The sequence below is a fragment of the Lacerta agilis genome, chromosome 3, assembly GCF_009819535.1.
Source record: "Lacerta agilis isolate rLacAgi1 chromosome 3, rLacAgi1.pri, whole genome shotgun sequence".
Taxonomy (NCBI): domain Eukaryota; kingdom Metazoa; phylum Chordata; class Lepidosauria; order Squamata; family Lacertidae; genus Lacerta; species Lacerta agilis.
Window position 1 is genome coordinate 68178945 of NC_046314.1, and position 15115 is coordinate 68194059.

General features: G+C 42.1%; 1 protein-coding gene across 1 annotated transcript in view; it reads left to right on the forward strand.

Moving 5' to 3' along the window:
* Positions 1 to 14014, forward strand: part of PACRG (parkin coregulated) — a 408445-nt gene extending 394431 nt beyond the window's left edge. Inside the window, 1 exon segment of the mRNA XM_033145429.1 lies at positions 13688 to 14014. Coding sequence (XP_033001320.1) covers positions 13688 to 13848 — 161 coding nt within the window. The 3' untranslated portion in view covers positions 13849 to 14014.
* Positions 14015 to 15115: the final 1101 nt, after the last annotated feature.

The window sequence follows — 15115 nt, forward strand, 5'->3', positions numbered from 1 at the left end:
TTGTGTAAATGTATCTTTCAAAATTCCTGGAAACCTATGGCTCTTTAGGGGATGTTGGGCTCCAACTCCCATCAGCCCCAGGCAGCCTGGCCAGTGGTCAGGGATATTGGGAGTTGTAGTCTCACAACAGCAATGGGGTCACAGGTTCTTGCTGTGGCAGAGCTTTCCAAACTGTGTTTCGTGACATGTTACCGGTAGTACAGGGGTAGGCAACCTAAGACCCGTGGGCCGGATGTGGCCCAATCACCTTCTCAATCCGGCCCACAGACGGTCTGGGAATCAGCATGTTTTTACATGAGTAGAATGTGTGCTTTTATTTAAAATGAATCTCTGGGTTGTTTGTGGGGCCTGCCTGGTGTTTTTACATGAGTAGAATGTGTCCTTTTATTTAAAATGCATCTCTGGGTGGGGCATAGGAATTCATTCATCCCCCCCCCAAAAAAAAATAGACCGGCCCACCACATGGTCTGAGGGACAGTGGACTGGCCACGGCTGAAAAAGGTTGCTGACCTCTGTGTTAGTGTGTCAGCTGCAGTGTGCCTATACCAGGCATAGGCAACCTTCGGCTCTCCAGATGTTTTGGACTACAATTCCCATCATCCCTGACCACTGGTCCTGTTAGCTAGGGATCATGGGAGTTGTAGGCCAAAACATCTGGAGAGCCGAAGGTTGCCTATGCCTGAGTTATACCATGCAAACACTTCCCACACTCCTCCCAGGGCTAGAAAGGGATTATTTTAACCTCTGGTTGGCTAATAAAACTGAATTACTGTGTTGCAAAATGATGCATATCTAAAAGAAGTGTGTCACCAACGTGAGAAGTTGGGAAAGCTCTGCTATACAGGGTTGCCAGAAGGAATTACAGCTTCCCCAATGCTTCCTTGAGCTTATCCACTCTGTGTGCACTGAAGTGGGGGAGGGGAGACCCTCCCTTATTTCCAAGAATAGGTGGGAATTTGGATGGCACAGTCAACCTCCAATCTTTCTACACCACAATGACCTCTCCTGGACACTTCACCCTCTTCTGTACCTTCTATATGATGAGTGTGGTGATGAGATCCTAGATTTTGGGGTGTAGGGTTCAGGTCAGAGGCTTGACCTCAGTTTTCCAAGCAGTTTTCCAAACTTCTTTTTGATGGGGTTTCTCACAAGGATGAATAGCTGTGGCAAAATTTGTCCTCTAGGCTACTAGGCCAGTTTTGGATGATATCCAGAGGGTCATGGGGGGGGGGGATCCCAGCCAGCTCCCTCCAAGAGAAGGCAAACATCCTCCGTCATTTCCACACCACGTTTTAGCCTTATTTTAAATCTGCAATTTATATTTTAGTGAAACTGAGATGGGGGAGTAGTGCCTATTTTAGCATTTTGCACCAGTGCCTCTGTCCCAGCCATTATTTTATCGATGTTGTTGGCTAACATAGATATATGTGATGGTAATGATTAGCCCAAACTGATCATGATCACATAGCCTAAAGTATAAAGTGTGCAACTTCTGTCCACATTTATAAATTCAATGATAAAATAATAAATGGAATTCTTAATCTATTAATCTGGAATAAGGTAATATTAACCAGTAACTAAGGAGGCATTGTTTGAGGCAGGAGTGCAGAAACCTGTGACTCTCCAGAGGTTGTTAGATTGCAACTCCCACTAGCTGCAGACAGCATGGCCAAGACAGAGGGTTGATGGGAGCTCAACAACATCTTGAAGACTGCAGGCTCCCCCATCCCTGGTCTAAGCATATATTTAAACGTTAATTTAATGTTGTGGGGAAATGTAGAAAATGCAATCCCACCCCCATATATATTTGGATATTTATATCCAGAAATTACAGCTACAGCATTGTTCACTGTTACGTGGATATAAATCCCACTAAGCTTAATTGGACAGGATTTGCCTGGAGCTTGCCCAGGGATATGTAGGATAGAGAAGTACAAGGGCTTGAACTTGGGTTACATCCCTTCCACTCATGGTGCTTCAAAGTTTCAGGGGTTGTGGACTGGCATAGACAACAGACAAGAGTTTCCTCAGTAATTTATGAGCAGCCTGCTAATTGACACCCACCATTGTAAACAAGCACTGTGTTGTCATATACTCGGGGGTAAAGTGTGCATACACAGAGTTTATATTTGAAAAAGAAAGGCAATTTTGAATGGAAGCTTTTTAGAAAGAAAATCAGTGTCTTCCCAAAAAAGAAAAGAAAAGAAAAGCAGCAAATTTGAGTCATCATCCCTTTATCATGACTCTCGCTTTGCTCCCAAAATAAACCAGACTAGTGAAGGCTGCCTACTTCTGACATATTACATTCACTGGTTTTGTTGAAAAGCAAAAGCAGAAGCCCATAACAAAATATAAAAGGAAAACGGTGTAAAGAATTAAATGCCAATCCCTTTTGCCCACCCACAGAGGTCAGAATTAAGGTTATGCTGTGGATTTATAAGGAAACTCATACTGCAGCTGTCTGGACTATACCTGGCTTGAAGATAAATCAGCAGGGTAAATTTCCACTGCTGCCAGTTCTTTAACCTTCTTAAGTACAAGTGTTCAATTCTGGTCCTGTGCTTTGGCAAAAAAAAAGAGGTCTCAAAGTCTGTGCAGCCATATCTTTCAGAAAGTTGATGCCCTTAAGCTCCCAAGGAAGCTTTTTAGGTTCATGTCTCTCCTACCCTCCCTGAGTGATCTGAAAATAATGATAAATTGGAAATAGTAGCAATTCTTAATAACTGTGTGTAATACACTCACACAGAGGGGGGGGGGAGGAGAGAAGTAGATCAAAATTATGTGTATAGGCTGGAATCAGAGGGGCCCTGCTAATGGGACCTTCATTCCCTTTTTAAACAAACAAATTACAGATCTTGCCTGTTTTCTGAAGATGCCTTCAATTTTACAAGGCACCCATCTGCTAGTCCAATTGCTTTAGTAGTGTATGTACTGGATCCTTTGCTGTTTCTGTTGTGGGTGAGGGCATGGAGGTTGCACGCTAGTGCTTGCTAAATCATCATAAGTTTAGCTAGGACTCTTAACTAGATGACTCTTATCTATGCAGAGGCTGCTAAACATATGCATAAGGGGCATTATTGTCTTCCCTGGCTCTAACATAGCTCCAGAAACACCCATCTAGTTTCTTCTGGACTCACCTAGCATGACTTTAGCTAACAATGCTTCCAGATCACCTGCTCCAATAACTTTAAGTGTTTGCACCTTTTTCTCACTTGATCAGCTGCCAGCATCCTACAACAGAGCCCAAACTGTGTAGGACTCTTTCCATCAGCATTCCATGTAGTACAGGAACAATAAAGCCTACAGAGAAGAGGCACCATTCATCTTAAAGCAGGTTCTTATGTTACTTGAGTGTCAATGTCACTCTTTCCTGAGTCACTTGAATAACGTAAGAAGGTCCCACACCACGTGGCTTTTCTCCATCCATGTCAACCCTCTGGAATCTTGGGTAACATTACTATGAGGAGGTACCGGTACTACATTATAAGGGACGCAGGTGGCGCTAGGCCTAGGGAGGTCAGCAGTTCGAATCCTCACAACGGGGTGAGTGCCCGTTGTTCGGTCCCAGCTCCTGCCCACCCAGCAGTTCAAAAGCACATCAAGTGCAAGTAGATAAATAGGTACCGCTCTGGCAGGAATGTAAACAGTGTTTCCATGTGCTGCTCTGGTTCGCCAGAAGTGGCTTAGTCATGCTGGCCACATGACCCAGAAGCTGTCTGCGGACAAACACCGGCTCCCTCGGCCTATAGAGCAAGATGAGCGCGCAACCACAGAGTCATCTGCGACTGGACCTAACGGTCAGGGGTACCTTTACCTTTACCTTTACTGCACTATAGTCTCCTGGCATAGCAGTGGGGAACAGCAGGGAGGGTTGACAGCTATGGCTGAGGCATCTTCTGTTGCTCTGTGAGAAGGAACAGTACTACAGCATTACACCTGCCATTGGGTTAACCAATTTATAAGAACCAATTTATGGAATCCCAAGGGAGAGCACTCGCATTTTTAAAAAATGATTATAATGTTTCTGCACAATTCTGGTTTCCTTTGAAACCAATTGCCCCAGATGGACCTTATGCTTTGTTGCTTTACATTATCAAATGAATAATGCTTGTTTTGTGTTGTTTTTGTACTGTGCGCTTTTAATTACAAATTAATTCAGCTCCATTTACAAGTGAACATAGTATCAGACATAATATGCAACAAAGGCATTTCAAACCATGGGCAATTAAATCCATTCAGTCTTTGTCCATATAAATAAATTGTGTAGCTTCTGTATATGAGGTTTTTCTTCTTTTGTATGAATTCCAACAGATAACATACAGGGACAAAACGTGATCCCTTTGGTCCTTTAAGTGGGATTTGTGCCTTACTTCATTGTTTTGCAACAGTACAAAGGCTGCACCAAGGCCACTGAGATTTTTGCTTCATGATTCTGAGCATGTTGTTTGGCTGAGATTGCTGGAGAAGGGCAAATACTCTAAATGACAATCATTTTAGGAAGACCTTGTCCCTCCCAACTGGTCTCTTCTTGGGACAGACGTGTTTGCATATGTCATGTGTCATTAACAAAAATATGTGGCTTTGTTTTCATTTTAGTATCTCAATTAAGAAAAAAGGGGGGGACTTCTGGGCTTAGAATGGATTGCATGTGATGTTGCTAATGTTTCCTGGAAATGAAAAACTATGATAACAGCTGCTGTCCTGGCTCCTTTTCAAGATTTTTGTTTAAACAGCAGCCATTTACAAATAGTTAAAAACTATTTCTAGTGCACTCACATTGTTACCAAAAACACCATAAGGCAATTATTTACCAAGAATTCTTTGCAATTCCTTACCAAGTTGCTGACCCCCCATCCCCCACCCCGCTTATAAGTCTGGTTAAAGAAAGAGTGACCTCACAGTCGGGGGTAGCTCAGTGGTACAGTGTGTGGCTTGCATGCAGAATATCACGGGTTCAGTCCCTGACATCTCCAATTAAAAGGATCAAGTAATGGGAAAGACCCCAGAGAGCCTCTGTCAGTTGATCTAGGTAATACTGGGTAGACAGTATAAAGCAGCTTCATGGACCATTTTGGCAAACTTCTTTTTTTCTGCTGTCTCTCCCTCCTAGAAGTGTTGATTCCATACATGTTCCACACCCCATAAATACCCTAAGGGCAAGGGCATTGTATATGGATTTCCTTCCTCCCACTCCTCCTGAATTTTGCCCTCACAGCTTTTTGGTTTTATCCTGTTGAATGTAATGGAGCACATTCCTCCATTACATTAATGGGGGATTAAGAACCTAAGAAGCTGGCAACTCATCTCTTGCTCCAATTTTAATTTGGGGGGTCATAAAGCTCATGTCCTTTGAGTTGGGCTTTGATGAGCCCCTTCAGTTATTTCCTGGGCTCAGGAGAACATCACAGGAGTCTCTAAAAGGCATGCACAGTTCAGAAGCTGTGGATAAAGACTTCCAACTCTCACAGTAAAAACAATTTTAAAAGCACTTCTCCACACACAACAAAGTGTGACGATGTCGGTTAGCTTAGATGACTTTGAAAAAGAATGAGAAAAAGTATGCCCTAAGCAAAGTTAATTATTGTATATTTATATATTTAATACAATCTATTTCTTGAACCCCTAGTGTCCTGGTCTGACTCAATAATTTCATCTAAATTTTTTGAATGGAGGTTGCAGGCGCAGAAATGTATTTGTCTCCTTTACCGGTACTGTGCATTTAGGGCTGACCTTTGCACTCTGTATCACCGATTCTTTGACTAATTTAAACTGATCAGCATAAACAATGGATCAGTTTAAACAATGCTTACTTTTCCTAGTTTCTGCAGAGAAAAGACAAGTTTGATAAGGGAAGAATTGCCTTCTGACATTATGAGTTGGTTTTGTATTTGTGTTTTCAGCATCTCAATGGGAAGACCACCAATTTCCCTGGTAGGGGTGAAGATTTTGGCAAAGTCCTTTTTAATTCTATAGTACAGGAAAGATCCAAGTTTTGGACTTTATTGGTTATTGAATTGCTTCGGAAACATGCAGACTGTGCTAAATGTAAACTAAATGTAAGGGACTGGAGTTGGCCTACAGCCACACCACCCTGAAAGCACCCGATCCCGTCCGATCTCGGAAGTTAAGCAGGGTCTGGCCTGGAGTTGGGAATAGCTCTCCATAAAATGGCAGTGTTAGCTTGTATCATTGAGCAGTCTTGCCTTTTCAGAAATTAGGTATGTGAACAACTAAACATACTTGATATAAGTAGAAGGTACTTCTCTCCTTAAACTTTCATTGAAATCCTGATCTCTATCATGATATCACTTTTGGAATAAAAGAAAAAAAAAGCTTTGAGGAAGGGGCTGTAGAGCTTGGAGTGTAATTTCCAGGCATTTTGGAGCTTGAGTGAATGTGGAAAGCCCTTAACACAACACATTAAACTGAAAGGATTTTTGTTCATTGAATATATTAATGCAGCATGCTAATTTGAGTGGAAGCTTGAAAACTGTAGCACAAGGCTTCCCACACATCCACAAAAACATTGCTTGTTCAGCTGCTATTAAATTTTGGGAAGTGCAGTAGGAAGCAGGGAACTTCATTTCTGTAAACTTGCTTAAGGTAAGAGCTCCTTACCTTAGGATCCAAGCCACAGACGGCAACAGTACTCATGACCAGTAGGTAGCTGAGGAGAGAGAGAATCTAGCTAGCATAAGCTGTGAGGCATCTGATGATAGCATTTATCTTTGCATGAAAGATTGCCTTGATTTGTCCTGACTTGATGCATGAAGTTGGAGAATTGATCTTTCTCTGTGCTTTGTGTGCATCTCTGTTTGTTTTAATTACATATTTCATGACATGCCTTGAACAGAATTGTTCAATGTTGATAATAATGACCACAATCAATACAGCCTCTGAGGAGCAAGACCAATACAGAACACATTTTTTGTGCCTTCTCCATTGAAATGGTTGAATGGCCTTTGACAAAAGGATTTAAGCTGGAACTCTAGCACCTGCTTCAAAGGATCTTCAGTAGTCTCTTTGAATCTCTTTCTTTTCAAAAAGACCCCGGGCAGATTTGAACTATTAAAATCTTGGGAAGTTACTTTTTCTACCTTTCTCGCTACACAGCCATTCCAGTTTCAATTTATGTCTTCCATGAAGTATGAGACCTTGAGGAAAGGTCTTTTCAAGGGCAAGTATATATCATTGATTTGAATAGAGGTGTTTGAACACATATAAAAGATTAAAACATCTTGAATAGAGACGGCAGCCTCTGCTTAGAAATGGAAGCTAATAAGCCACAGAGAAGTCTGTAGTACATTTTATAACCATCAAGAACTTCCATAGATATGAATAGATCTCATTTACTACTCCAACTCAGCCAAGTGCCATGCATACATCTCTTCTACTATGGTCTGAAGAAAGATCAGGGAGATGTGTGTAATGCAGGATCCATGGAGTCTCTAGCAATAGACATGACTCTGCCCCAGAAAAAGAAGAAAAGAGGTGTTCATTTTCCTCTTGGGATAGGAACATCCCTAAGATGGAGGAACTTTTCATCCAGGGGCTATGTGAAACAAAAACTCCTCTCCCTCCCCCCAACCTATTATTGGGGGTGGAAAAGGGAAGACTGACATACTTGGTAGTTGTTCAGTGCTTCTTCTCATTGCCCAGATAGGAGAATGTAGGAGCAGGGTTTGTGGCATCGAGAGCAGGCTAGTATTTGCATAGGAACCATAGAAAAAAGAGGAGGATTTGGTAACAGGAGGATGTGATAGCCTTCATACTGTCATGTATGTGTATTGGATTGTAGTTGGATACTGATGGAACTGGTTGGTTGAGCCCTTATACCCCTTCCAGACTTTACAGATACATTCCATTTCTGGTCTCTACAATAATAGGTAATCTATATTACAGAAATCAAGGTTTTGTTGTATTTATGAACACTTAATAATAATAATAATATTCATTCTTAGAAAATGCCCAGACAAAAATCTGAAAATTTTGAAGCAATTTAAAATCCTCCTTCATTATTAGCCTGACAGGTAATGGGTTCTCCTTCTACATCAGGCAATATCACAAGCATTTAATCTGGTTTACATAAGAACAGCTTGCTGGATCAGGTCAATGGCCTATCTAGCCTAGCATCCTGTTCTCACAGTGGCCAACCAGATGCCAATGGGAAGCCAGCAAGTAGTTGTTGACATCCATCTGTCTTAAGAGACAATGAGGTGTGCCTCCGGGGGTGAAGTCAAACCTCTGCCCTGCAGCACCGAAGTGACCTCCCTGGGGCGCAAATTGGGGCAGTGTGCCTGGAGGTCCTGGGTTGCCCAGACAACAAGACCCACTTTTTGGCCTCACTTTTGGCACCAGCTTGTCTGCAGGAGTTGCCAGAAGAAGGCGTAGGGACTGAGCACAGCAGCACTCTCTCCATTTTTTATTCCCCTTATTTAACAGCAGAGTTGGAACATAGCCATCCTCCATTAATTTGCCTAATCCTTTTTTTAAAGTCATCCAAGTTGGAGGAAGCAGATTCCATAGTTTACTTATATGCTATGTGAAGAAGTACTGTGTGTGTGTCCTGAAACTTTTGTTTGTTTTGTTTCTGATCACACTGTCTTACATTTCTTCAAAGGATTTGAGTGATCATACCTGGGGTTTATCCCATTATTTTCCCACAGCATCCCTTTGATGTATGATAGACTGAGACACAATGACTGGCCTAATGACCTTAGGGAGCTTTCATGGCCCAAAGATGGGATAGAATTGCCTAAAATAAATAAATATATATATTAAAAGATCATCCAGTGAACTTCTTGGCTGTGTGGGTCTCCTGGCCTGCATCCAGATCTCTAATCACTGCATCATACTGGCTGTCCACAGTCACAATGGAAGAATTGCCTCACCTCTGGTACCATCATCTGAAACAGCTCTTAAGGGATATAAAAACGCAAACTTACCTTTTATTATAATAAGCACCTTTATGTGGATAATAACAGACAGAAGCCTGATGCCCTAATCTGGGAATTACTTGTAATTCTAGCTCCTATCTTTTCTAATTCCAGTTCTCTAGATCAGCAGTTCTGCCCAGCATTGAGCAAAATCTTTTCCTATGCACAGTAATAATAACACTGCTGCTTCCTAGGACAAGAGCCCTTTGCTGCATGCTGTGTCTGCAAGACATTTCACTTGGGGAGTGTGGCATGACAGATGTGCTCTCTGAAATTTCCTTCATGTTGATTAATTCTCTGCCACTAAGGGAAGCTTCAATAAACAGCTTGAATCCAATCCAGGTTCTGGCATCGTACGTACAGCTTTTTCTGTGGTTGCCCACATGTTCGCTATACAATAAATAACACGAAAATAACATTACGCTAGAGAAGGGCAGGCTGAGACTGCTGCGCACCAGTGGCGAGGGTTCCCCCACCCCTCCATGTACTCATTCTAATTATTATTATGACTAGATACTTAGCCTTAGGTGTGCTGAGGAAATCAGTATGACTCATCTGTCTAATGCTGGCAAATGCAGGGGTGGATGTTGTCCTGATGGGTAATCATCCCCATCTTTGCCTGAAAGATTTGCTAATTCCTGTAGCTGTGCAGGGCAACTATTGTGGAGCATAGCGGGAGCCTTCTTTGCTGAAATAGCCTTTCAGTAGCGTCACTTATAAACTGTGTCATGAAATTAGAAGGAACAATGGCTGTCTTGAGGATACGAGCTCTGCATGTGGCATACATTGTCAGTAATGATAGTCTGTGCATCACTTTGTGCCATCCTTTATAGCTCATTCTCTTATGCCTGACCCTTTTGGAGTATTTTTTTTTACTCAGTCCTCTGAGCCGTCATCTCTTGTAGAATTATTCTGCTAGCCTGGCATCCTTACTGATTTTTGTCTGCATCAGATCAAGCTATCACCATGTCTCACATCAGCACAGTTGCAAAGGATGTTTATCTTCCCCAGAGCTAACCCAAATCTCTAGCTTTGTGTCTTTGCTACTTTAGATTGGCAAATGTTTTGAAAGGGCAAACAGAATCATTTTTTTAAGACAGACACGTGTTTAAGGGTGAAAGCAGTAGTCAAGCCTTAGGGCTGGTGAGAACCATGGATGACAGGAAGGCCAAAATTAGCCAGTGGCATGAGGCTGACCCTTCAGTGGCACCTGATTTCACTGTTGTGGGAATGCCCTAATGTGGAACTCTTTGTCCTTCCTTCCTCTGTTCCACAGCTCCAGTGGTGCAGAGATCCAGTGCCTAACCTGAGCTTGAGTTCTGTGGCATCTGAGAGGGTTCCATGTGCAACTTTTTTGAAAAGAAGAACTAATAATGTGAAGGAAGCAGAGAAGAAACCAGTATTTTACTGCTTTCCTTTCAAGAACTAAGAACAGCAATTTTCCTTGTGAAAGTTCACATAATAAATGATAGGTGCCAGAGTTTCTCTTCAAGGAAGGGTGACATTTAAACCATCCTGGACTCTGCATTCATCATCAGATACCAGGGGTGCCAACTTGAATAAAATATGGGGGGGGACCCTCAGCCCACATTATCAATCACAAGATGCAGTGCACACAAATCAATTGAATGGCAATGCCCATCAACTTTGGGGGAATATCATCATAACTCTACATTGCACTGGGGGTCCCATTTGATATGAAGATACAACTCATGACTTGCACTAGCATAGCTAAAGCTGATGAATGGATTGGAAAATCACTAATAAGGTGTTGGCATAAATTGTTTGTGAAAGGTAGCACATATAAATGCTTATTTCAAATGGCACTTGTCCATGCTCTCACTATCATGAATTTGTCACATCAGACCTGGGAGTTGCATATAATCTATATGTTATGTTTACACCTTTTAACTGTGAGCTGTTTATCTTCTGGACTGGTTCACTCCTTTTGCCTATGCTCGCTGACCCAGTTTTGATATAACTTTGTTGTGTTTTCTTAATGTGAAAATGTTCGAGTCCTTCTCTCATGAGGTTTATAAGAGCCTATTTCATGGACACTGGAATGGATAATTCCATGAGATTTGCTCCTCATGTGATTTATTGTAATGTCAGAATGTGTTGGATGGGTTTGGAGTGCTGAAAAGCAGTAACATCCAGGAAATCAGAGGTTGCTGACATCATGCTTGGGACATGTGTTTGGGAGGGAACAAAGCAACCATTGGTCAAGGCCTCCAATAAAGTGCATTGAAATAACTGTTGTTGATGTAATATAGCAAAATCTCACACTATGTGTCATTGTGGCTCAGCTCCTTGCAGAGAAGCATGTGCTTTATTTGGGGCATGTAACTCAAGAGACCCACTTCAGAATCAACCTACTAATCAGCTGCCGCTGGAGTGAAGAACTATTAAAATGCTGCTTTGTTCCTAGCATTCTACTTGGGATGAGTCTAAGTGCAAGCAAAGGAAGAAAGTAATAAATTGGGAAGATCCTGTACTCAAATAGACATATGGAATCTCCTGCTTAATTTCTGAGTACAGTAGGAGAGTTCATTAGCCTGATTCTCACTCCTGACCTAGGGCAATTTCACACCATACATTTAAAGCACATTCAGTGCACATTTAAAGCACATGACTTCCCCCAAAAATCACGATAGCTGTAGTTTGTTAAGGGTGCTTGGAATCTCTAGCTCTGTGAGGGGAAAACCACAATTCCAAGGATTCTTTTAGGGGAAGTCCTATGCTTTAAATGTGCAAAGCAGCATCTGAACAGTCCCTGAAGTGAGGCCTCATAATCTAATGGGCTAATGTTTCAAGAGACACGACTGAAAGAAAACTGTCCTTGCACCCTCACTGCTCCTTGGCTCCGAAGAGAATGTCAAGCAAGGAGAAGATTATTTGGCTTCCTACATGATTCTTCTGGCTTCTCTGACACTGTCAACAGAATGGATAAATAGTGTTAGGAGGGACGTTGAGTTTTATGGTGAGGACACCTGTCTGCTATTAACAAAAGTGAGCCCAACCAATGTCACATGAGCCATCAAATAACCTTCAGGCAATCACTGTTTTCAGTTACTATATATCCAAGCTGGGTTAGAGCCAGAGATATACGGGACTAAAAAACTCTGTCTTATTGCCAAACCTCTAAATCATCCAATACTTACTGCCAAATTATCCTTGGTATGATTCTGAATATATTCATGCTGAAGGGGGTTGTAGGATGTTCCCTTATATGGCCATGATATATGAACCTTTTACTCCAGAGTAGTCACATTATTTTCCATTGAGATTACACTGAAGTAAGGGCTTGGAAAATAATTTGGAAGCAATTCCAGTGAAGTCAGTGAGGCCTACTTCTAAATAAATATGTTTAGAATCAGAGTGAAAGTCTCATCAAAGTACTGGGCGAAGGATTATGTATCCAAGTTTTACATTTGTTCCATATTTGCACAGGCATCTAGACTTTCTTTCTTGCAAGAACGGATATACTATCTCACTTCAGATATGTGTTGCCAGTTACTTCCCAAGCTGCCTCACAGCAGAGTAAATGGAAAAGACTGTTATTCCATATAAGGACTCAAATAATTTGCCCTTTTGATGCTGACTTAATTTAACACATTCCCCCCCCCGAACCCCAACACTGATTGTGTTGTGTGGTTTTCTTCAAAATGACTGTTCTGCAACAAACCACAGCTCCCTTTCTTCCGGTCTCAATAAGCAAATGGATCTGGTGTTTGGCAGGAACTGGCCCCTTGAAATAATCTGTAATGTGTTCAGCCCTTTGCCCTTTTCTCAGAAGTGTCAAGTTCGAATGCAGCTTCAGAAAGTGAGGCAAAGACTGCCTGGTGAGATATCCAGAACTGTGTGGGATCAGGCCTTCAAGTCCTCTTCAGGCTGGTAGGAAATAGCCCCTTAGTTAATAAGGCAGCCTCCTGATTGGCCAAAGTAGACATTAAAACCAGGTACCTGGCCTTTTGTGATCACCTAGTTGAGAGAGTAGTACATCCATTCTCTCTTGGCTCCTGAGCTTGGCCTACCTCAGCTCATCACCCTAACAGGGACTTCATAGAGCAGGGGTAGCCCACAATGTGCTCTCCAGATTTGTTGAACTACAGTTCCCTTAATCCTTGACCATTGGCCAGGCTGGCTGGACTGATTGTAGCTGGAGTCTAGCAACATCGGGAAAGCAGAACATTGGCTTCCCCTGCCATAGGCATGGACACGTAGGACCACACCAGCTGCAGTGTCCCCCAAAGATAGAAACCAGCAGTGGGCAGATGAAATAACTGGGGAAATAAGAATAGGCTCAGGTTCTTTCTGTAAATAGATCCCTAAGATTTCATGATTCTGTCCTTATGTTATTGCTGCAGCAAAAATCTGCAGCCTTAGGGCACATAGAGATGGCTCTAATTTCCAATGGCACATGTGCTATGCCAGTGCATCTGCAGTCTACTGTACAGAGAGAAGCTACTTTGGCAGAACATGGTCTCCTGCTGGTACGTATGGCTGATAAGATGAAGTCTGCATGGAAGGCTTTCTGACAAGCTTGTGTGCAGCAGGACCAGGGTGTTGTTGTTGTTGTTGTTGTTGTTGTTGTTGTTGTTGTTGTTGTGCACCTCCTCTATTTTCTGGTGAAGATGAATTTACCATTAGTATGCACTGCTTGTAATGTTTTTCTAGAGCAAAGGTTGTGCTGTGATATATCCACGAGACCATCTAGCCTAATATATTCTTTCTTTTTTTTAATCAATCAGTTAATTCGGGAGATGGCATTGACTACAGTCAGCAGAAGCGTGAAAATATCGGAGACTTGATTCAAGAGACACTGGAAGCCTTTGAGCGCTACGGTGGTGAAGATGCTTATATAAACATTAAATATATGGTTCCAACTTACCAATCATGCCTGTTAAACTAACAAACAGAAAGAGTGAGGCTATTTACATTCTCCAGCTCTGTCAAATGTTCTGTTCCTCATTCTTTCCCTGCATCTACTAAAACAGCAGCTTCTGGACCTTTAGACTGTGTGGTACTATTGTGAACCAGTCTTTCCAATACATAAATAGTGCCTGTTTCTTTGATTACAATAGTGTACTGTGCTTATTTGTCCTGTGAATTGCTTCTTTATCACAAAAGCGGAGTGGAGCAGGAGCCAGAGTCGAACCTTCAGTTGTATGGACAATAAAACTATAATTTTCATACGCATTTTGGCAATTGCTCTTCTGTGTCCTCTTGCCCTGGGGGCGATGTCAGAGACTGTAACGAGGAGAGTTTATGCTGACTGCTTAATAGGAGAAACAGTGGTTCAGAAGTGACTCTCTAGCAGCTGGTCAGAATAATGGTCTCTGATTCACAATAAAACTTTTGAGCATATATACCAATTACAGGAGGGACTTTTGTGTAGCCCATTAGAAAGCGCCTTCATAAACTTAATTAATGATTTGTGTGCATGTGCAGTCGAAGCTTCCAGATGTTTGTATTTTTTCAGCACAGAATATAGGCTCCTACTTCTACAGTATTTAATTAAAACAAGAAAACATGGCAAGGTGGGGTTAGGGGGCCTTAAAACAAAATGTGATTATAGCGAAAAATTGCACCATTGTTTGTCTAAAAGGGCAGTTGGCGTTTTCAAGAGGTTTCTGTCAATGCGACCAACTATTTGTAGCGCTTGCTCCCCAGAGGATCCCTCTCACTGCCACTGATTTGGTTTGGTTTGTACCCATAATGTGCTCACAATTGTTTTCTCTGATAGCCTTGCCTAGGATAGAGCCTGTGGACTAGAACAAACCCCCAAGCATCCTGGCAGCCACGTCAAAACTTTAAACACAGTGCAGTAAAAAAAAACCACCTGCAATTTCATACATTCAAAAAGCATACTGTAAGTTTACCATATCTGATCCTGCCCCATCCACATTCTATGGTGGCTCTGACCATGCTTGCTGGGGCTGAAGGTCAAGCAACATTGAGAGCCACAGGGTTCTCCCACCCCCCTACCTTAAAGGATTACACGCTAGCTAGGTAATGTAAAGGCAGACAGGCTGAAGAGCTGCTAATCTTGGCAGTGTCTATGTAACTGTGACAGGCAGGGTTTTCCTAAGCAATTACAGCATAACTCAGAGTGCTTTACAAAGTACAAAGACAAGGCTCAGGTACTTAACACATTAAAACCCCTTTTCATAATGCTT